Source organism: Pteronotus mesoamericanus, unplaced genomic scaffold (genome assembly GCF_021234165.1).
Source record: "Pteronotus mesoamericanus isolate MK-2021 breed Mesoamerican mustached bat unplaced genomic scaffold, CSHL_Meso_final contig_214, whole genome shotgun sequence".
Lineage (NCBI taxonomy): Eukaryota > Metazoa > Chordata > Mammalia > Chiroptera > Mormoopidae > Pteronotus > Pteronotus mesoamericanus.
In genome coordinates, this window is record NW_026555089.1 from 4,785,819 (window position 1) to 4,807,706 (window position 21,888).

Below are 21,888 nucleotides of genomic sequence, written 5' to 3' on the forward strand. Positions count from 1 at the left end.
TGTCTAGCTCCCCCGGACACGCAGCATGTGCTCAGGAACTGAGACTGCTGCTAAGCACTAGCTAAGTGTGTGCAGGCTGACCATGCATGGCCTACACACGCTCATTTATTCTTAAAACACCTTAGAGAGGTGCCATCTTCTTTATGGCTGGAGAAATTGAGCTCAGAGAAAGGTCTTGGCCAACGTCAAGGCTGATAATTGGAGCCAGCCACTGGAACTGGAAGTCTTCAAATGTTAGAGAGGTGAGAAACTGAACAAAACCAATTTCAGATGAAGGCTTGAAAAGGAAATAGGCTTTCGAGGAGCGGGACCCAGGTGTACCTGAACCCCACCTCGGTCTGACCTTGACGGCCATCGTAACCGTCTCATCCTTCCTCCCCTGTCCATACTCGTCCACTCTGGCCTGGCCACCTCCTCTAACCTCCACCCAGACATTCCCAGATAAAAGTAGAAACCATGAACCAAAATCAAAAATAGTGTTATTAATTCTGGTGTCTCTGAAGCACAGAAAAAAAGAGAAAAGAAAAAGAAACCACCCTCCCTATATCTCGGCCCCAGGTCCAGGCCGAGGGGCTGCCCCTGCAGGCAGCGCAGGGCTAGAGGCCAAGTCGGTCCTGGCCTCGGGCTTGAAGCGGGACCAGCCCATGGGTTTGGCTCTTCGGGCCTGGCTGGGAGGCTGCCTGCCTCAGTTTGGAGAGTCCAGGCCCTGGACTAGGGATGAAAGATCAGGGATAAAGGTAAGAGGTCTGGACCACTCAGTTCTGGTGTTCTGGCTGTGGCAGCCAGAGGTCAGGGTTCAAATGTGGAAGCCAAAACCATTCAGCTCTGTGGTCCAGCAGAGAGGGCCGGAGGCCGAGGTCCAAGTTACTGAATCCTGGGCTGGGATCCAGAGAAGAGCGAGCCATTCAGTACTGATGGTCCAGTAAGGGCTGGGCGGCTGGGCTTTCTCGCTCCTCAGCAGGGCCAAGCCAGTCACCTGGGGCCCCCGTGGGTGTGCCACTCTCAGGAGCACTGCTGTCTAGGTAAGGAATGTCCTGGGCTGCTCTGGGGGCTGAGGCATCGGTGCTGATATCGGGACTGAGGCTGAGGTCCAGGGGCGCCTGCGGAAAGGGAAGTAGGTTGGTTGGGAGAGCAGGCCTGAGCTGCCCAGGACCCTCCCCTCCCATAGGACACTTACCTGAGATTTGGGGGTGCCTCCTTTGGGGCTCCCTGAGGCTGGCTCCCCCTCGGATCCCCCCAACCCCTTTCGACCCCCCAGGCTCCACTTCCCACTGGGACCCTCAGAAGAGAGGAGACCAGGGCCAGGGGGCCTTGAGGGCCGGGGACCCTCAGCTGGGGCAGGTGATGCGGGGGGCAGTCCAGGGAGCCGAGGGGGTGGCCACTGTAGCAGAGGAGGGGGACGCCCATCACCAGAGCTGCTAAGGGAAGGCCTCGGGCCCCAGCCAGCGCCTGGTGGGAGGGGTTGGTCGCCAGTGCCTGTGGGAGACAGATAAGAGGGCAGAGGCCTCAGCAGGGCTGTCCCCTTGCCTACTGGTTCAGCTGGGCCTCGCTGGCTCACCTGCTGTGTTCTCAGGTGTGGGGTGTGCCAAGGGGGGGTTATTGCTGAGGGTGGTCAAGCCAGCGCCTCCACCGCAGTCTGAGTCGTCCACGTTCCCGCCACTATTGCAGCCGGCACCGCAGCCCTTATGGAGCCTGGGGTGGGGGAGGCAAGGAGGTGGGTGGAGCGGTCACCTACCATCCCTGAGCCCCAGGGTGCTGTCTCTAAGAGGTTTTACCATCTATTTTACAGGATCTTTTCAGGAAGGCATTATCAACGGCTCTTAAGGCTAAAGGCCACCTTCAGCTGTGGGGTGGAGCCGAGCCGGGTCAGCTCTGGGAGGGGTCAGCTCTCAGGGCTTCATCCTGGCTCCAGCACTTTCTCACTGAGACCTTGGAGGGAGTGGCTTCATCTCTCTATGCCTCAGCTTCCTGCTGCGTGAACCCAGCCTCCTGGGCCGGGGCGGCAGTGAGGGCTCACCTCTCCCAGCTGTGCAGGAGCCAGCGAGCAATGGCGCCCAGGCTGACAGGGCCACCCCACAGCGCCCGCAGCTGGGGGTGGCTGCCGGCCAGCGAGGTGGTGAGGGGCGACACGTAAATGGGGTAGCCGAGCGGCTGGTCGCAGGAGGAATTGATCATGTTGCGGAGCGCCTGCTTGGCATTCTGGATGCTGCCGCGCTCTGGGTTGCGGTTGCGCAGGAACACCAGCTCCTGCTGCTGCCCAGCCCACAAGCCGCGCACGCACTCGCGGTTCACCTGCGGATGGCCACATGCAAGGGTCAGGGCCGGTGCCGGGGCAGGGGCCAGGTCGGGCGGGCGGGCTATCCCCACCTTGATGACGCGGAAGCTGAGGTGGCGCCGGTTGAGCATGATGATCTTGTACTCGTCTGAGGCATCATCCAGGACATGGCGCAGCGCCAGCAGCGAGGGTGTGTTGCTGAGGATGGCGCTGCGCCAGGCGGGGTCACCCTCGTGCGAGATGACCAGCCGCTCCTCGTTGGCTGCGATGGCATCGTACAGGGCAGCTGGCTCCTCGTACTCATCTGGGGATGTGAAGTGGTCCTGCGGGGGGCGGGGCCGGAGGGCTGGGGTCAGGGGCCCCCGGCCCTGGAAGCAGCTTCACCGCCCCCATCTGCCCTCGCTGCCTAGGCACACCTCTCCCCACCTGGTGGAGCTTGAGGGCCATGCGAACCCCAGGTGCCACCACGCGGTGAAGCAGGTCCATGTCAGCAAAGACCCACTCGTCTCGTGGGGAGGTGATGCGAAAGTCCCCCTTGAATAGAGCGTGCAGGCCGTAGAGGAAGGGCTCCAGGCTGGAAGAGGAGAGCACGGGGGTGGGCCAGCCGCGCTGCTGGAGCTTGAGCCCCAGTGCAGTGGTCTGCACCAAGAGCGCCCTTCACGCCGGGCCTGTTTCCCCGTCTTGACAAGGAAGGCAGTCTCTGCCTGGGTCCCTCACAGGGCAGTGAGGGCAGACAAGGTCACAGCTCCGAGGTACCTTGTCCATGAGAGGACCACACTAAAGGAAGAACGGGGGATTCCTGGGGGCTTCTGGCCCCGAACCCTTCGTTAGGGTGGAGGGAGAGCGGTAGGCCCGGCTGGACCTGTGAACACTCACCTGGCAGACATGCTATGTGAGGCTGTCCCCAAGGCCCGGCGGCCCAGCACACACAGGCCAAAACAGAGAGTGACCAGCGGCGAGTTCCAGTCCTGATCCACGGGCTGTGGCACAAGGAACCCATCCCCAGGGCCCAGCTTAGATATTGGGGTTGGGGTTGGAGCAGTGGCCAGGGGCCAGGCCGAGGGAGGCTGAGTGACAGGAAGCCACCCAGGGAGGGGAGGGGAAAGCCCCGGGTAGTGGTGGCCAGACCTGGCTGCGCCGAGAGGCGCAGTACTGGATCCACTCGAGGTGCACCGCGCAGAAGGAAGGCAGCGAGAGGCCAGAGAGGCGCAGGTCATAGTCCTCGTCCACGCTCAGGGAGAAGGTGGGGTCTGAGTCGGCGTAGCCCGGCGCCCGCACAGGCCGCAGGGCCGCCGAGATGCCCTCGTGGCTCAGCCACGCATCCAGCTTCGGAGAGCGGCTCACATAGTAGATGATGCTCTGAGAGGAGAGGGCAGCATCAGGGCTGGCCCAGTGCCTTGGCCCTGGCCGCTGCGGGACCAAGTGTCGGGGTCAAGAGGCTTTTCCTCTACGCTGCGCTGGTGCCTGCCTTCTAGGACTCTCAGCCTATGTCCCATCTCAGCTCCCTGACACCATGCAGGCAAATCTGCCCCTCTCCCCCAGGCCAGGGAGGGGAGCGAAAGTGGACAGGGGGTGCCCCTCCTTACAGAGCATCCTGCCCTGTGACCAGGGCCAGCACGCTGGCCTCGGAAGATGCCTCATTTGTGAGACTGAGGCTCAGATGGATCACAGACCTGCCTAAACTGACACCGCAGAGCTGACAGGTTGAGCTGGGATTGGAATCCCGGGACCTTTACTACCATGACACCACATGATCCAGATCTCAGAAGCCTTGAAACGTCAGACTGAGGTAGTGAGGCGGCCTGCAGGCCGGAGGCCCTGGGCCAAGGGTCTCTCTGGACAGCTGAAGTGTGACCTACCCTCAGGAAAAAAGGCATCCTATGCCCAAGGTCAGGGGCTGCCGGACCCCTTGAGACTGCAGGCTTGTAAAGAGGGGTCTGGGCAGATGGAGAGGTAGCTCTGGAAGGCAGGCAGCAGGCACGGCGAGGACAGAGGGGCAGGGAGGCTGGCAGCCGGCAGCCAGCGAGGTTACTAGGGTTCCATGTGTCGCCCTGGGAGGGGGCTGCCGGGGCTGGCCCTCTGCCTGGGTGCTGGGTGGTGAGTCTGGGGTAGGGGGTGCTGGGGGGACAGGCTGTGCAGCTGGCTGTGGACAGAGGGCACCAGGCAGCAGGGTGTCCAGCAGGGGGGGTCTGGTGGGGCATGGAGAGGCCAGGAGCCTGGGCAAAAGCAACTGTGGTACAAGCCGGGAAAAGCCAACCATCTCAAACAGCTCCCTGAGGACACCTAGAGGCCATGGCTGCACATGGGGCCTCGTAAGTTCCCAGTACATGGCAGCAGGAAGGGAAGAGGCCCCAGTCCTGCCTTGGCTGTGGGTAGGTGGCGGGACAGTTTGGAGAGGGCTGGGCAGCTCCCCCCTTAACAAGAGGAAGGGGGAGCAGAAGCCTAGTGGGGTGAGGAGGGGAAGAACGGCTGTGGGGGTTGCTTTGGGCTCTAGGCAGACCAGCTCCCGATTGACCTTTTGCCCAGACGGCGTCTCCACAGTCTGGTTCCCACAACCTCCAAGAACCAGAATAGAGGACCCGCGGGAGTGCGGGGAGGAGCCGGCCTAGCACACGGTAAGCACTCCGTTCACTTCCACCACCGCCACCGTGTTCTGTGAAACTCCAGCGACCCTGGGACCCAGCCCTCGAGTGGGTCCCAGCTGCCACTGCTCCTGCCTGTGGGCCCCTGTGGGGAGTGGGGCTCTGCTCAGGGCTCCACGGGGCCCGCCCGCTGAGCTTTTACACGCCTCACGGCAGTGGAGCCTTTTCTCCTCTCACCCCGCCTACGGCAGGGGCAGGTCTGTGAGCCTCCGTTTCCTCAACTATAAACAGGGCCCATCACACCAAGCCCGCGTCTCCCAAGGGTTGCTAACGGGGAAATGGCATGACGAAGGGGCCTGGGCTTGGAAGTGTGGACAGGACCCCAAGGCTTAGCAGAGGCCGATGTGGCAGCGACACCTCCGTGCAGGGCTGGTGCTGAGCCTCCCAGCGGCACTCCGTGACTTCTGGGGAAGGGCACGGTGTGGCACAGGCGGACCCCACGGGCTGGATGGCCCACATCTCTGAGGTGCCCCAGTCTTGAGAGGCTGCCCTGCACTCCTGCTGCCCCTGGACCCTGCCCTCAGCGGCCGAAATCAGTCTTCCGGAGCTTTACCCCGCACTGGATCTTCCTTGGAGCCGTCCCAGGTCCTCTGGGAATGTGCCCACTGGCTCAGGTCCTGCCGCACCTTTGAGGCAGCGCGGCAAGCTGGCCTCCCTATGGGACGACACAGCAGGCAGAGCAGAGCTTCTCCCAGCCTGCCAGCCCGGGGCCTGGCTGGGTGCCTGGGGCACAGTCTCGAGAAGGTTGCGCTGGCTCTGGGCTGGACCCCGCGAGGCTGCAGACTGAGCGGGGCAAGAGCACCTCTCTTGGGATGGGAAGAGAAGGGAGCCAGGACCATGCCCCCTGAGCAAACCGGGGCTGGGCATGTCCCTGTCTGCACCTCGGCTTTCTTGGTGAAAATAAGGGCTTACCGACCCCTGCTCAGGAGTGAGGGGTGAAAATAAGGGCTTACTGACCCCTGGTCAGGAGTGAGGGAAAGACAACAAAGAAACAACAGCTCCCCGATGCGTGACTGATGGCGCATCCACTGGAGGCAAGAGGACAGCTGGGCGTGCACAGGACTCAGGCAGGCAGGCCCGCCTGGGCCCAACAGGCCCCACACGGGAGCCCCGGCGCAGATGCTGAGAGCTTGAGGGGCTGGACTGTGACAACCAGCCCTACTCCCTAAGGGCCCTTATCCCAGAGCCCATAAAGCCTCACAGGTTCTGCCATCTTACAGAATTAGTGATCCCCACTTCTTAAGCGAGTAAACTGAGGCATAAGAGGGCAGTGACATCCCAAACTGCCCAGAATCCAGCTCCTTCGGGACCCCACACTGTGCCCTCACAACCACCCCTACTGCCCCCGCACCCCCAACAAGTCTCAAGACCCCTAGGCCAGGCTCGGAGCACCCGGGCTGAGACGGGGAGGCCCAGGGACTAAGCGTGGCCCTGCTGCTCTCTGCTGATTGTGGGGCCTCAGACAAAATCGCCTTCCCCTCTGCAAGCCAACTCCCACATCTGAGACGGGGCGACCTGTCCTGGAGGACACAGTGGGCTTCGCTCAGCTCGGGAGGGGTCCCTGGCAAGGTAAGCACCGCCACTGGGCAGCCGCTCCTACACTGTCGTGACCCTGTGCTTGGGGTGGGGGGTGGGGGGGCGTGGAGCAGGGGCCTGATCTGAAAGGCTGGCCTCGGCACCTGCACCTCCTGAGACCAGCAGCCCGGTGTCGGGCCTGTGCACACGCGGCCCACCTGCCCTCGGTGCCCGTTGCACCTGGTGAGCCTTCTGAAGGAGGGTGCTTACACTCCCGGAGGCCTCTGCTGCCCTTGGCTAAGAGGCTCCCGAAAACCCAGAAGGTGGCACTCGGGATGCTCCCGGTCGGCGAGCTTTCCCAAGAGGGGCCTCTGCCACCCAGCCACCGCTGCCGCCGCCGCCGCCGTACCTTGACGTAGTAGGTGATGAGGATCTTGCGGAGGTCGAAGACCTGCAGCATGGAGGCTGCGTTGTTGTCGCTGATGCTGTAGCCCTCCAGCACGTACTTGCTGGCCGTCACCTCCCAGGCCAGCCAGCGCTGCCCGAAGGCCGCATTGAAGGACAGGACCCGTGGCAGGTGGCCCGGCTCACAGCAGCAGCAGCCCTCGTCCTCCTCCACACCCTCCGTGATGGCCTCCACCTCGCGCTGCTGGCAGTACGTGCCTGTGGGGGTGGGGGGGCGCTGCCCAGTCAGGAGGCCACTAGACACCCCCGCCTACCTCCTCCCCAGCAAGTGACCAGGCGTGGCGTCGAGGCCGGCACCGCTCACCCGCCCTGCCGGGATGCCATCGGAGTAAACTAACAAGCAAGCCCCGTGCCCCTCCAGACTCCCTGCGGCCGCAGTAGGGTGGGAGTGGAGGGCACAGGCCTCTGGTCTCCCATTTACAGAGAGAAAGACGGAAGCTCAGAGAGGCGACTGTGCTCAGGGCCCTGTGCACCCTCAGGGGCCTTCTCTGAAGTGGGCACCCGATGCATACATCTTGCTGTGGATGAGGAGCTAGGTCCCTCGCCAGGGGCTCTATGTGGCACCCAACCTGGTCGTGCCCAAGAACACAGCAGGCGAGCGGGAGCTCAGAGCTCCAGGCCCAAGCTTTCCCCATAGAAGCCTGTTCGCCCATGACAGACCCCAAGTCAGGGCAGGGACAGAGCCTGGCCAAAGGAGACTCTGCCACCTCACTGAGCAGACTGGCAAACCCAGGGAGAAGAGTGTCCTTTATAAGGTCACCCAACAAACCAGAGCAGAGTTGGACCAGGACCCAGCCGGCACACTATAAATCGTGGCGCCCAGGGTCAGGCCGAGGCCCAGTGGCTCACCCCGGAACTCAAGGCCACGCAGCTGGAAGGTGACAAGGCCATTGCCAACCTCGATGAGGTGTACCAGGGCATTGAGGTAGTCGGAGGCCAGGACGAAGCAGTCGCCAGGGCCATAGTTGCCCCAGCGGCCCAGCACCAGGTCCCCACACAGCGTGTGCTGCAGCGAGCGTGTCAAGTGCTCATAGAAGATGGAGTTGAGGTTGTTGTCATCAGCGCCTAGGACCCAGGACAGACAAGTGGACAAAGCAACAAGTAAGCAAGTCTCCCTCCCCAGGAGGCCCCACCTGAAAGCTCCCTGAATGGCTGGGTACACACCGGGGTTCCGGTCCAGCTGTGTGACCAGGCGGGTGTTGGAATGATCCACACGTTTAGTGCTGTTCAGAGAAAGAGCGACAACACAGTGGGCCCAGCAGATGAGGCTGCTGAGGGTTCAGATGGCGCTTCCCTCCAGCCCGCTGTCACGTCCTCCCTGGGCCCACGCGTAAGGAGGCCGAGACCCAAGACCACACTGCCAAGGAGCCCAGGGTGTAAGCCCAAGGCCTTGGCCTGGCCTGGGTTTTGCCCTCATCAGATCAAGCCCCTGAAGCCCGCTGCTCCCAGGCTCCACAGGCCCCTCTCCGCGGCCCATCCGGCCCGGGTTCCCAGCTCCTCCCTCGCAGCCACCCTCCCTGGCCCACTGGGCAGCCCCTTCTGCCCAGGGCCCCTCTGAGCTCGGTGCCTGCCTCCCAGGAGACTCACTTGTAGTCGCGCTCCCAGAACTTCAGGGGCCGCGCATAGGACATGAGGAAGACGGCACTGCCTAGCAGGGGGTTGAGCGGCGTGGAGAAGAGCGCGGAGAGCAGGGCCTGAACGAACAGCATGGCCGAGTCTGCGCACGAGTCAAGGAGGCCGCCAGGACACTGGACCCTCGCCCACCCTCTCCCCACCCCTTAGCCCCACCCGGTGCCCCTCCCACCCTGAGCCACGGCCCTCTGCCCACCCCGGCCCGGGCAGCGGGCGGCAGGCTGGGTACGTGGCACGGCGAAGGGCTGGGCGAAGGCATGGAAGGCCGAGCCCCAGGTGATCTGCCAGGGCGCGATGTAGGTCAGCACAAAGCGCAGCTTGTACAGCAGGTCCCACAGCTGGCAGGATCGGAGGGGGAGAAAGTAAGAGACATGAGGTCACTTACAGAGGCGGGCTCTGCCAAGTGCCCATTCCCAGCCGCGGGGCTGCCCCACCACCTGCTCGCATGGGCGTCAAGCTCAAGCTCCTTCCCAGCCCTTCTCTGTGGACCTGGCTTGAAGCACCAGTTACCATTAGCAACCCCCGACAAAGCAACCACTCTAAGGGAACAGTGGTCATTTAGTTTTTACAACCCCCCAGGGAGCTTTCCATTGCTGTCCCACTTCACAGACGGGAAAGCTGAGTGTCAGAGAAAGTAGAGCAGATAAATGACTTGCTCAGGCCATGCCTCTCAGTCAGAGGGGAGGCTGGGCCTCAACTATTGTACCAAAAGTCGAGACAGAGTCCCAGGCCCTGCCCTCAGAGAGGACACAGTTTGCATGCCCACTGTCCTGGCCTGGACCAGAAAGCCCGACTTACATGTCCATGTGACTGAGAAACAGGTTCAGGCCTGCGCTGCGGCCCCATGCAGGTATCGCAGCAAGTGCAGCACAGCGCCCAGGGACAGTCAGTCCTCTGTCCCACATGACCCCCGACCCCTGGCTGGGGAACCCTGCAGCCCGGCAGAGTTTATACACACCCAGGCCCCAGGGGTTTCAGAAACCCAGCTGCAGGGCCATGGTGGGCGAAGGGGCAGCGCCCAGAGACTCTGTCCCAGGACAAGGCCGAGGCGTCTCTGCTGCTTAACAAGGAGAGCGGTCAAGTACTGTGACCCACAGAAAGGGCTGAAGTCAGAAAGACCCGGATTCCAATCCTGGCCAGCCACCAATTCTCTAGGGGACCCAGGGCAAGTCACATGACCTCTTTAAACCACAGCTTCCTCTCTGCCCCTGAAGGAGCTGCTGCCAAGGCCCGCAGCGGGGCTGACGTGGAACGGCAGCACGAGGGGCGTGGGCCCCTGGGAAGTCACCTCCTGACCTCCCATCGTGGCCAGAAGGCGCTGCTCCTGATGTACAGCCCAGCATCTACAATGGGGCCACCAGCTCACCTTGCTGCAGAGCAGGGACATGAGGAAGTAGTCGAGCAGAAAGCCCTGGGAGAGGCGTGGGTAGTCGAAGTGGAAGAGCAGGACCGTGAAGGCCAAGGTCAGGTACTGCTGGGGTGGGCAGCAGAAGGCCGAGCGCAGCAGCTTCAGCCCAGCCACTGTCATCAGCAGCGCCCGGCAGCTACAGGGGAGGGGCAGATGTCAGGAGGGCTCGGGGAACAGCGGCTGTGCTGCCTGGGTTCTGCTTGGCTGGCCCTGCTCTTCTGGGCGAGTGACACGCAGTCTCTGCCCGCTCAAGGGTCATCCCCTTTAGACACATTTGGGGGGACACATCTGCTTTCAAAGAGGAAACGCTGAACACAAAGGGTGTCTGGGGATGGGGTCCTCCTTTAGCCTACTGGGCCACGGGGCAGGTCTCATTTCCTCTCTGGACCTCAGTTCCCCCCGGGGCCACGTGGGAATGTAGCTGGTGGGACGGGGGTGGTCCTCACTAGAGGCAAAACTTGTCTGGGTGGCTGACGACAGCATGGGCGTCCACTGTGAGGGCGTTGAGCACCACGGCAGGGTAAATGAGGTACTTCTCCACACACTGCAGGCAGGCGTACAGCTTCTCGAACCACATCACCTGGGCAGCGCCTGCAACACGAGGCACGACAATTGGCCGCACCTGCCCTCCATGCTGCCCCTCTCACTGCAGGGTCGAGACAGGTGTGCCCTCCGAGAAAACCCAGAGGGAAGGCAAGGCAGACCGCAGGATGTGGCGTCCCGGTCCCTAGAGACCCGGAGTTGGGGAGGTGACCTTCGGCATTCAAATGAAGGCGAGGAGGGCAGGGCACTCTAAGGGCTGGCAAGGGCACCCCAGATGCCTACTGCAGCCAGGGCAGGCCGGGTGAGACCACGTACACAGTGACTCTGAGACCCAGGGCCCTTCTAAAGGGGCCACTACCCCTGGGCTTGATCTAGTTGTAGCCACACAGAGATACTGGCCCAGCAGACTAACTCACTCACTGTTTTTAAAGAACAAGGCATGTGAACCTTTACATAGCAAACGCAGAGATTTTTAAATACAGGCTTAAGGGCGCGTTTCCTATACTGCCCAAGTGAAGTGTGTGCCAGGCAGGTTTAGTCCCCTGGCAACTAGCTTATAATTCTGGACAGGAGATCTCTTTAAGGCCCTGGAGTTCTCCTATCTCCTCAGAGAGCCGGGCGAGCAGCAAAGGGCAGGGCAGGCAGGGGGCATGCAGCAGGGGGCACTAGAGCAGACAGGGCGCTCGGGCGGAAGCTGCCCCCTGCTGGTACTCGGAGCTGCGAGGACTGGGCCAGTAGGTGGAGGGGTCCCAGACCAGGGGTTGGCACTCACCGCGCACTTCGTACTGGCTGTACTCCAGTGGCTTCAGCACGGGCTGCGAGAGGCAGAACCAGGGCAGCTGCTTGCGGAGCTGGGGCAGCAGGTAATGCGTGAAGAAGCCCACGGCCCCGGCCAGCGCGTACAACACGAACCCCAGCACTGACTGCAAGAGGGGGAGGCCAGGGCTCAGGAAGGCGGCGGGGCAAGGGGCCACCAGGCGCTGGGCACAGGCCAGGCTGGGGCCCAAGGGACAGGAGGCCCCAGCTGCCCAGGCCCTCAAGTCAAGCAGGCTCCTGCCAGGACCAAGTGAGAGGGGGCAGCCTGTGCCACACAAACCTTCAGGGCAATGAAGACGGTGCTGGCGCTGACGGCGAAGGTGAGCACGGCGATCACCACACACATCACCAGGTCAGAGTGCAGGACCTCCCGCTGCAGGGCCGGGAAAAGCCAGCGTGGGTGCCCATCACCCAGGGGCTGGCCACACCCCCTCAGCCCCCTACCCGAACACTGGAGCCCCCACTCTGGCCCCTCACCACTGACTGGCGCATCTTCTCCGGCAGGGGGTCGGGGGGCTCGGCCCGGGCTGTCTCCAAGCTCCGCTCCTCCAGTTCGGGAAAGAGCTTGCTCCGGACCAGAGACCTGGGGTGAGTGAGGAGAGAGGTGCCTGGGTCTGGAGAGACCCCCTCTCCTCCCATGGACCCCAGGGTCCGTTGGTGACAAGCACATGCACAGACCCACAGATGCTGCCCCCTGCCCCCGCCATGCAAAGACACATGCACACACGCGCACACACAGTTGTGTGCACACAAGGGGCACATGCAACACCCACCAGAGCACGGTGGGGTCACTGCTCTGCCGGCTCAGGTGGTAGGACAGCGCCACCAGGAGGCCGCAAAAGACCGAGAAGAGGACCGGGACGTGCTGCTCCGGCCAAGGAGTCTGGGGAGAGAACCCAAGCTGGTCAGGGGAGGTTAGGATAGGCACCGGGGTGGGGGTTTGCTGCCTCCCTGTGGGAGAAGCCATTGCTGAGCTGAGCCCAATTCACTGCCCTGTCCCAACAACGCCTTGGGCCTCAGCAGGCCCCCCACCCCTCCAGTCATCCCTACCTTGATGGCCCCGAGGCAGAAGCCGTAGAGCAGGGCAGCGGCCAGCAGGCTGCGGGAGAGGCTGAAGACTGCAGTGAGTGGGCTGGTGGCGGCTGCAAGGTGAGGAACAGCAGCTAAAGCCCCACTCCCACTGGCTGGCACCCCACCTCACCTTTGCCCGCCGCCCCTCAGCTCCCAGAGGCTAACCCCGCTGGGACCCCATCGCTAACCCATAGTTCTACGTTCCCCCCAGCCCAGAGAGGCCTCCAGAACTTCTGGCAATCTTGGGTTTAAACTTGCCTGGGGAGGGGAGGGGAGGGGAGGGGAGAGAAGAGACAGGCTCACCCAAGGACTGGAGCTGCAGACCCAATGTGTGGGCCCTCATGGACCCCACACTGGCTCCCCTAACCCCCAAGCCACCTATGGGCACCATACCTGTGCCCCCAAAGCCGTGCATATCTATCTGTTCCAACAGGTACATGAGGCAGGTGTTCACTTGGGGCAGGAGGCCCAGGAGAAAGACGAATGGGAAGCACAGGGTGAACACTGGCAGGAGGGGAAGCGAGGGCCCAGTCAGCCTGTAGGCTGCCCCTGGGCCCATCCTTGAGGCCTTGCTCCCCCGGGGCCACTGTGGCCCTGCCCAGTCTCACCAGTGGCCACATCACGGGCACAGAAGAAGAAGGAGGCGGAGAAGAACGTGAGGCCGTAGAGGGTGACGGGCGGGAAGGGCTGAGCTGAGCCTAGGGCGTCCAGCAGCCAGATGAGTAGACAGCAGATGCAGAAGTAGACAGGCCGGCTGTACGCAATCACCCAGTTGTGGCCCTGGGGAGTGGGCCTGTGAGGAGCTGGGCTCCTCCCACTGACCACTCTGCACACACGTGCACACACAGGCACGCACATGCACACTCACACTCTGACTCTGACTCTGGCCCTGGCCCTGGCCCCGAGACAGAAAGCCTGGCAGGGCAGGGGGAGAAAAACCAAGGATCTGGGGCTAGCCCACCCCTCCCACCTGGCCTCAGCCCTGCCCACAGCCCCGCCTCCTGGGTACAGGCACTGCCCCTCCGGTACTCACGTGCATGGGAGATGCTGCATCAGGCTGGACACTCTGGAAGAGATGGGAGCTACACTGGCAACAAAAGCCAGCACCCGCAGGGGACCAGAGTCCCCAGGAGCCACTCAGCTCCACCAATGGGCTGCTGACCAGGGAATGAGTGACCAGGGAAAGACCCTGAACAGTACGGAGCCTCAGTTCTCTCGTTTATAAAACAGAAGACTGGCTACAGGGGAACTGAGGCATCTAACTTGCTCTCTAGCTACTTTAACCCTCTCAACATGGGTCACGGGAAGGGGTGCGTCTGGGAAGGGGTGGGAGAAGGAGCCAGGCCTGACCTTCAGCAGGGAATACTGGCAGGAGGCGATGACCAGGCAGAACTGGAAGACCCAGATGTCAGTGAAGAAGCCCTTGAGCAGCAACAGGTAGCCCAGAAAGGCGACCAGGCTGCTCAGGCCGACGCCAAGGATGTTCTCCAGCAGCCCCCGCGTCCTGGAGAGACAGCAGGGTCAGGGCACGCCCACCTCTTTACCACTCACAGGGCAACAAGACAGGGGAAGACTCCGGCCACAAAGGCCCCCGCCTGGACCTGTGCTCACGCCCGCCCCTCGTGCTCTGACCTGTGAGCTCTCAGGGGCATGGCCAGGCTACACCTGCTCCAGGAAGCCACTCTGCGGCTACCCTCCTCCCAACCTTTGTCCCCTTTGGGCCCTGAGCGCTCCAGATGCCACGGCTCCTGGGAGCTGTGCCTGGCTCGGGCACGCCGTGCTGTGCGCACAGGCAGTGCCCAACCTACACTGGTCGCAGTGCCTTGAGAAATCCAGAACACACGAAGCCAGGACCCAGGCTCTAGGCCCAAACTGCCCACACAGACGACAAAAGTCATCCAAATTCACTATCTGAGTTCCTGAGCCTTTGTTTCCCAAGAAATGGACAAATGGTTTGTCAGTTTTTTCAGCTACAGGGCCCAATTTATCCAAATAAATGATAGAATCAAATAAAACAATAGGCTCAAAAGAAATTGTTTTTGTAGAGCTCTAGGAAAAAGGGGGTGACCAAAGCATCACCCACTTGGCCATCCCTGGGTACCCCAGAAGAACCTAAAGAAATGCCACCGCGGCCCCCGGCCTTCAACACACCCGTGCACGCTCAGTGACCCCCGTGGCCAGGCTCGCCACATGCTCACAAGGCCTGCAAGGCCGGGGCTGGGACGTTCCCAGGGCTGCGGGCTGGCCCGGGCAGGCACTCACCGGTCCAGCAGGGCCAGCAGGGCGAGCCGCTCATAGCGCACAGAGGTCCAGCGGCCAGGAAAAAGCCAGTACTTGTAGCTGTGCTGGGCACGGGGCGGCGCCTCCTCCATCAGTGTCTGCTCCTGGGATTCGTGCTGGGAGTCCTGGTCCAGCAGGTCAAACTGCAGGCCCCACAGCCAGGGCCGTCAGCCCCTTGCCCCCTCCAGGGCCCAGCGCCAACCCCGACCCGGCGCACACTCGCTGGCTGACCGTCTCCCCCAGCACAGAACGTCCCCACCTTCTGGCAGCCCGGTGGCCTGCCCTGACTCTGCACTGCAAGGGCCTCCTCACTGCGCCAGGCTCCCCGGACATGGCTCAATGGCTGCCAGGGGCTTCTGGGGCTGCCGCGGCCAGAGTTACTAGCTCCTGGGTCTGCCTTCCACTGAGGCAGCATCTCCTGCCTCTTCCTGGGCTCGCTGGAATCCACCTTGTGCTTCAGGACTCAGTGCAAATGCCGCCCGCCTCCCACGCAAAGCCATGGGGATCACTCTGACCAGCGCACTCTGGCACACACCGAACCCCGGCCCCGAGGACAGGCCCGCCGCCCGCGTCCGTGCTGTGAGGCCCCGGGTGAACTTCTTAACCTCTCTGAGCTCTCGTGTCCTTCACAGGTGCCTACACAGCCTGCCCCTGTGTGGGACCCTGGGGATACAATGGACAGACAGAGACACACCACCCCTGCCTCTGGAGGCGGCTGTCAGCTGGGCAAGGACAACACTGCTACCCCACATGAAAGTTAAGGAGAATTCGTGCATCCTGCAGGGGCACCGGGGACTTCTGAGTGATGCCCACGGTCTGCCTGTGGCCCTGGGTGTTAGGTGCCTGGATGTTCCTATCATGACTACCCTTTAAGCTCTGAATCTACAATCCGAGTGTTCCTAGCACTTCCAATGCTAGGCAACTTATTGTCAAAGTAAGGACACATTTAGGAGTAAAAAGGGGCATATTAATAACTGCTGAGAAAATAAGCACAACCAGTGTCCCCAAGCTATCCCGCGTGTCAGGTGCCCGGGGCAGGAACAGCAGTCACAGTCTGGCGAGCTGAACTGCCCCTTCCATGGGTAGCACTGCTAACATCCATCTTCCCCACTGACTCTGGGTCCTCCTAGGATAGGTAGGTGGCTCCTTGAGCCATTCAGTTCCAAGCAAGCCCTATGCCAGCCATCCAAGGCCAGAACAGACACCTCAGCGGCCTGTCCCTCCTGGGGGAGGGCTCAGTGATCCCCCCCTACCCGGCCCCGCTCCTGCCGGTCCTTCCCTGGCAGCTCCTCACCTCTGGGATCTCCAGGGGCACCCGGCGCACCTGCATGCCCTGCAGAACCACGGGCCTCGGCTGCAGCAGGTTCAGGCCACCAGCCACCTCAGGGACATCAGCTGAGTGGAAGCTGGAGGAATGTGAGTGGCGGTCCCTGTGGGAACCGCAGCCATGTGGGTCAGGGCCACTGGTGAGCCCTGGCAGGGGGTGGGGTCGAGGCCGACACCAAGGGCTAACTGGGGCCACAGGCGGGGCTGCTTAGATCAGAAAAAGTATGGAATAGAGGGACGCTGAAGAGACAGGCGTCCCTGGGCTCCCTGGAAGCTTCCTGCTTGGAACTGTCACGGAGCCAGGGCCCCAAGGGACCCCTGGTAAGCCTGCCCTTCACGACTCCCCACCTACACACCCTGAACTGCCCCTTCCCCAACCTTCCGGAGAAATGGGGCAGATGGGCAAAGCCGCCGCCACCCAGCCTGGGCCTCCCGCTCGGCCTGGGGGGGCAAAGTTCCCAGGAACGTTGGCGCACCCGCTGCAGGCCCAGGAGAGCCCACACTTAGGAGACTCACCAGGCCCCGTTGGCTGCCTGCTCCCCCTGCTGCCCTACGGGGTTCTCGTAGCCACCTCCAGCGAGCCCAAAGGTGTAGGAACGCCGCACGCCTGGAGCAGAGGTGTGGGGCACACGGCAACATGTCAGGGACAGGACCACCACGGCCCGACCCACGTGGGCACCAAGACGGTCAAGAGAAGAACCCTGAGCTGTGTCCCTCTGGATGGGAGCCCAGGCTGAGGACGAGAGCTGGAGAGGGGACAGCCTGCCAGTCAAGTGCCTGGGACCTGCAGTCAGCCACCCTGTGGGTGGGTCCCATTCCACCGCTCACTTAGGCCTGTAACTTCAGGCTGCGCTTTAGTGTCTTTGTTGGCAGGAACAAGCATGATGAGACCACCCACAATTCAGAGGGCCATCAACTCTTACATCAGGCGACGAAGGTGAAGCGCTCCCCAGCGGGCCGCGCGGTAGTCTGTGCCTGACAGGGAGCGCTGCTGCTGGGACGGCTCAGACCCTCAGCGGGGGAGAGAGGGAGCGCTGGGCTGGCTGGGGTCGGAGGCTGGGCCACAGGACTCAGTGAGGGGCTCACCGCTCTCGTCGTAGAAGTAGTGCACAGCCCCCTCAGAGGTGTCGTCAAAGGTGCAGGCCTCGTGCACGTTGGTGCCGGCCCGAGTGAGCAGCAGCGAGGACGCGAAGTGCAGGGCGGAGGGCAGCGTCAGTGCCCGGGAGTGGGAGGCGGCCCGGCTCCGCTGAGCCTCATGTAGGCTGCTGGAGAGGGTCAGCCATGGGTCAGTGCCACCTAGAGCCAGCTGGCGCCACCACCCTCTGGCCAGTAGCAGGCACTCACCTAGGGGGCGAGCCCATGACGGATGCTGGAGGAGTGGGGTTGCTGCCGGCATTGTGGCGCCTCCGGATCGCCTGGGTCCGCCTCACGTTGCTTGAGTGGTCCCGCTTGCCAGTCTCCTCAGCTGCACCCCACAGAGACCCCCAAGCATAAGTGACAGTGGCGAAAACAGAGCCAGGGAAAGGGGTGGGACACATGCTCCTGTCTGGACATAAGGTCAGGCCTGGTTCAACCACGCCCTGAGTGTAGCGCTCAGTCAGTTCACCTAAACACTCACACCAGCGTTTCCACACTTGGAAATAAGGACAATACGATCTGCCCTGCTCTACTGGTGGCCCACGGCGATGAACGTGGACGCTGCGTCCTCGAGGGACAGAGGCTTCAGGTGCTAAGTGCAGGACCGAGAGCAAGGTGCCAGAGACCTCTCTGCCCGTCTCCCCACTGCTGCGTCCTGCTTGTCTGAGGGTCTGGCAGACAGCAACACCCAGCTGCTGAGTTCCCAGCCATCTGTGGCCCGAGGTAGGCTGGGCCAACTGACCGGCACGCTCCTTGCCCGAAGCCAAGCCCCTGCCTAGCTGGCCATCTCCCTGCCCTGCGCCTGGCACTTACCTCCCCCAACGGCACCTTCCTCCTGCAGCTCCCCGCGCCAGCCAGGCTGGTTGGCAGCAGGTCCCCTGCGGGACTCGGCAGTCAGCACAGTGGGCTCGCCGGCAGCCAGCTCCACCCCAGCCTGGGCCTCCAGCTCGGCCTTGGAGCCAGCCAGCGGGGCCATTAGGACATCGCCCCCTGCCCCATCCATGCTCAGCACACGGGCGTGTGTTTTGGCGCTGGCGGTACTAGGTGTCCACTGGGTCCCATAGGGCCGCTTGGGGGGCACAGCAGTCCCCTCCTCAGCCCCATGGGGGGCTCGTCGCTTCCGAGGGCCCCCTGCTGCGCCCCGAGAGCTCTCGGGGGAGTAACAGGAAGAGGAAGAGCTGTCAGTACTGTAGCGGCGCTGAGATCGGAGGCTGGAGGCTGGGCTCAGTTCACTGCCCTCGCTGGTGTCTTCATCTTCAAAGAAGCCCCCACCTTCCAGCAGAGGCCGCCGAGGGGCACGGCCGGGTGGGGACTGTCTTCGCATGGGTGGCCGCCGTTTGCTAGGCCGAAGCAGGGCCAAGTCTTTGGGCCGCACAACCAGGAGTGGCTCAGCCGGGCCTGGCGGCGTCCCTGCTCCTACGACTGTGTCAAACGAACGCAGTGTGTCATCTGAGGGGACGCCAGCATCTGGAGAGGCTGGGAGCTCGGCCTCCGACGGTGGGTCTGTGTCACTGCCCTCGGGGGCTTGCCCACCTGGGGGGCTGTCCAGGTGGGTCGAGTTGGTCTTCTCACTCTTGAAGCTACTCAACGTCTCCCTGTCGGTGCCACTGAAGCAGGAATCTGAGGAGCCAGCCTTCTGGGGCATGGGCTCCCCCGAGCCCCGCCGGTCCAGGGGCTGGTAGCCACCCACTCCGCGGCGTTGTTCCCGTCGACTGCTGGTCCTCACCAGGGCCCGGTCAGGCCGGGTCAGGGTCAGGAAACTCTTGCTCAGCTCCTGGCTGAGACTCCCCTTCAGTAGGGGGCTCATGGGAGTGTCTGCAACACTGCTCCCACTCCAGGGCGGTCCCCCTCCAGCCAGGGGAGAGCGCTCCGAAGAGTCTGTGCTGGGGAGAGAGGGCTCTGGGGCAGCCCCCGGGGGCGTCTGGGGTAGGTCCCCAACTGTGAGAAAGGAAGGCAGACAGTGAGTGAAGGGCAAACCGCAAATACAACTGGTGGCTAAGGGGTCCTGTGGCCTCTGCTTTCCCTGAGAGACCAGCTGGGTAGGGCCCTCGGGAAGCCCCATCCAGAACAAAGAAAGTACCAGGGGAGCAAAGTTGGGGTGACTCAAAAACAAGATAGCTGGAACCCCAAGCCTTTACCACGTCATGCTCACTCACTCAGTTTCTCCTGAGAGCTTAGCTTTAGCATCTCTCGGTCAGCCGAGGTCACGATCACGTTGTTGCTGCCCTGCTCCCGCACCAGCTCCTTGATGTCTGCAAGCGTGGCCCCAACGGCATCAGCAGGAGCCCAGGGCAGCTGCGTGCCATCCCGTTCCCCCCTACCATCTTCAGCCCTGAGCAGCAGTCCCCTACCTCTGAGAGGCCCAGAGTCCTCCATCCGGGGCAGCAACTCCTGAGCAGACGGAGAAAGGTGTGAAGCAGCAAAAAGGGCAGGAAGTAGGTCCACGACACACCCACGGGGAGAAAGGCTCCCAGGAGAGGAGTGGGAAAGGCCGAGGGCTGGGATTACTCACCGAGACCTGGTTGAAGCCAAACACGGAATGCTGGGAGCTACAACGTACTGGGGGCGTGGAGCTCACTTTCCGAAACACTGTCATCTCCACTCCGGGATCCCTGGCAGTGGAAAGCAGAATTACCACTGAGCGACCCTACTCTCTTTACATAGCACGTCCTCTGCCATGCCCATCGTTTCTTTCCTCAAGTTCCAGAGCCCACAGGGTAAGTATCAACCAAGCGTGGAGCCAACGCTCCCTAAGCCCCTCCTCCATCCTCCAATGCTCAGGCCCACACATCAAGAATCCTCAGTCCCCAACACAGCCCCTGCCCGACCCACCTGAGCAGGTTGCTGTCCCCCTGAGCAGGCTCTTCCTCCTGCTCCCCCATGGTGGAGTTGCGCTTCTCCACAATCTCGCCCTGATCGAACATGGCATGCAGCCGGTAGTTTACAGTCTTGATGGTAGTGAAGATGACAGCCACCACAAGGCAGTACACACCAGCCACCGTCAAGCTGGGGGGCAGGACCTGGAGGTGTCAGCAAAAGCAAGTCAGGCCCCTCCTCAACAGCCCTACCCCCATGGGGTGAACCTACCACCACAGTCAAGGCTAGGAGTCACAAGTTCACAGGAAGACTTCATCACCTCTCAGTGACACTACTACAAATACCCAACTAGGAGTTCTGTCTTCTAACAGGAAAAATTACATCAGTTGCTCAAGGTCACTCAGCCCAGGAAAGGAAAAATGTGGCTCCTCCACACATCCCAAACTCTGCGAAGGTTCCTCTCTCCGCACCCCTACACGCAAGGTGCAGTCCCGAATCCCTACCAGGCTGCCAACCCTCTGTCACATCTGCCTGAACTTCCGCTGGCGGGAGTTACAGGTAGGTGGTGGCAGCGTCTCACCATGTACAGCAAAAAAGGAAAGGTGAGCAGGAAGATCCAGACGTAGAGATGGAAGCAGTTGGAGAAGGTGCTCTGGTGCGGATCGAAGAACCAACCGCCTGTGAGCGAGGCCCACACCCCCTGGCGCAGAATCTGTAACACCTGCGACCCCATGGCCCCGCCGCTTCTGCGCGCGCCCCCCTCCTGGGACCTTCATGGGGGCGGCCCCCGGCCCATGCCCCGCCTGGCGCCCGAAGGCCCCGGGGCTCGGCCGCGCGCTCACGCCATGGCCTCCCCCGCAGCGGGGAAGAGGGGCTGACGGGGCGAGGGTGCGGGCAGGGGGCGGGGCCGGCCGGGGCAGTCAGCGGTGCGCGGCTCGGGCGCGGCGGTGGAACCGCATCAGGGGTGGGGTCCGGGCCCCCACCCCCGGCCCAGAACTGCTAGGAGGAGATGAGCCGGCAAGCAGGCACGGGGCAAGGGCCGGGCACCAGTCGGCAGCATCCAGAGGTGGGCGTGGGGTGGGTGCTCCGGGGTTGCAGGCGACGGCTCCCCGGCTCCAGCCCGGGGAGAACCCCGGACCCTGAGGTCCACTTCCGGGGTCACAGGTCACTCGCTTCGGGATCAGCAATCGCCCCGCTCCTGCAGGAGCCAGCCCAAGGGGGAGGCCGGAAGAAGGAGCCGCGAGCCGCCTGCTTGCAGTGGCGCATGCGCCCGACGGACCCAGTTGGGACCCGGAAAAGGAAAACCTGACGGCATATATGCGCAAGCGCAGGAAGGCGGTATAGCGACAAGAAGCCGGGGAGCCCTCTGGGCTTGCGCAGAGTCCGAGTCTAAGAGAAGGGTATCCAAAAAAACGTACAAGTGCTTGAGCGCATGCGCAACACCTAGGCGTTGCCAACCAGGAGAAAACTACCACTGGGTGGAACCAAAGGTGCTCTGGTGTGGGTCGAAGAACCAACCGCTGGTGAGCAGGCCCACACGCCCAGGCGGAGGATCTGTTAGTGGGCGGAGTTAATAGGCGCAAAGCTCTCCCAGTGAGTCACAGGAGGTGGGTAAAAGAATGGAGGCGTGGACTCCCCAGGGCTGCAGCGAGAGTTCAGCGCCATCAGAGCACGCCCCTCCTGGTCGGCCCCATTTAGGGCCGGACTTCAAACGTCACGAGGATCTGTCGACTGGAGTTGCCTGTACTTCCGGGTCAGAGCTCACAGTTGGCATGTATAGGGCGATTCTCCCTAACAGGCGGGAGTAATCGAAATACGAGAGCGTCGTTTTTCTTAAAGTGACAGGCTCAAGGCAAGGGGTCAACCTTGCGGTTGTGAGGGCGACTTAGCTATTCTGAATCCAATCACTGGGCAAAGTTCGGGACAAGTTTCAGGTTTCTGCCCACTGGAGAACGGGCATG

At 62.5% G+C, this 21,888-nt stretch overlaps 1 protein-coding gene across 4 annotated transcripts; it reads right to left on the bottom strand.

The window, feature by feature from the left end:
• Positions 1–482: 482 nt before the first annotated feature.
• On the bottom strand, positions 483–20,677 carry PCNX3 (pecanex 3). 4 transcript variants are annotated; one of them, XM_054570872.1, is made up of 35 exons: positions 20,508–20,677; positions 19,943–20,130; positions 19,623–19,722; positions 19,462–19,501; positions 19,267–19,362; positions 17,924–19,048; positions 17,318–17,438; positions 17,060–17,235; positions 16,490–16,580; positions 15,942–16,077; positions 14,630–14,790; positions 13,718–13,871; positions 13,401–13,433; positions 12,976–13,147; positions 12,761–12,871; positions 12,347–12,438; positions 12,070–12,179; positions 11,774–11,879; positions 11,577–11,669; positions 11,253–11,403; positions 10,384–10,528; positions 9,896–10,073; positions 8,759–8,867; positions 8,485–8,614; positions 8,062–8,120; positions 7,747–7,962; positions 6,842–7,095; positions 3,404–3,634; positions 3,152–3,255; positions 2,702–2,849; positions 2,368–2,598; positions 2,018–2,292; positions 1,559–1,692; positions 1,178–1,476; positions 483–1,100 (listed from the first exon to the last, which is right to left on the bottom strand). In XM_054570872.1, the coding sequence occupies exons 1-35, from the start codon at positions 20,658–20,660 to the stop codon at positions 906–908; spliced, it is 6,117 nt and encodes a 2,038-aa protein (XP_054426847.1). In that variant the 5' UTR covers positions 20,661–20,677; the 3' UTR covers positions 483–905. The 4 variants fall into 4 exon arrangements, with proteins under 4 accessions (XP_054426847.1, XP_054426848.1, XP_054426846.1 ...); XM_054570873.1 differs by having other exon boundaries at positions 11,253–11,295; positions 17,060–17,238; XM_054570871.1 differs by having other exon boundaries at positions 17,060–17,238.
• Positions 20,678–21,888: the final 1,211 nt, after the last annotated feature.

Bases quoted from the DNA above. Each gene is read 5' to 3' on its own strand.
- PCNX3 (XM_054570870.1), bottom strand. From the start codon at position 20,660: ATGGGGTCGCAGGTGTTACAGATTCTGCGCCAGGGGGTGTGGGCCTCG. The intron at 13,872-14,629 runs GTGAGTGCCTGC...CTGTCTCTCCAG, and splicing joins CTGCTGGCCCTGCTGGACCG to GACGCGGGGGCTGCTGGAGA. The intron at 11,880-12,069 runs GTGGGTGTTGCA...CACTCACCCCAG, and splicing joins AGTGACCCCACCGTGCTCTG to GTCTCTGGTCCGGAGCAAGC.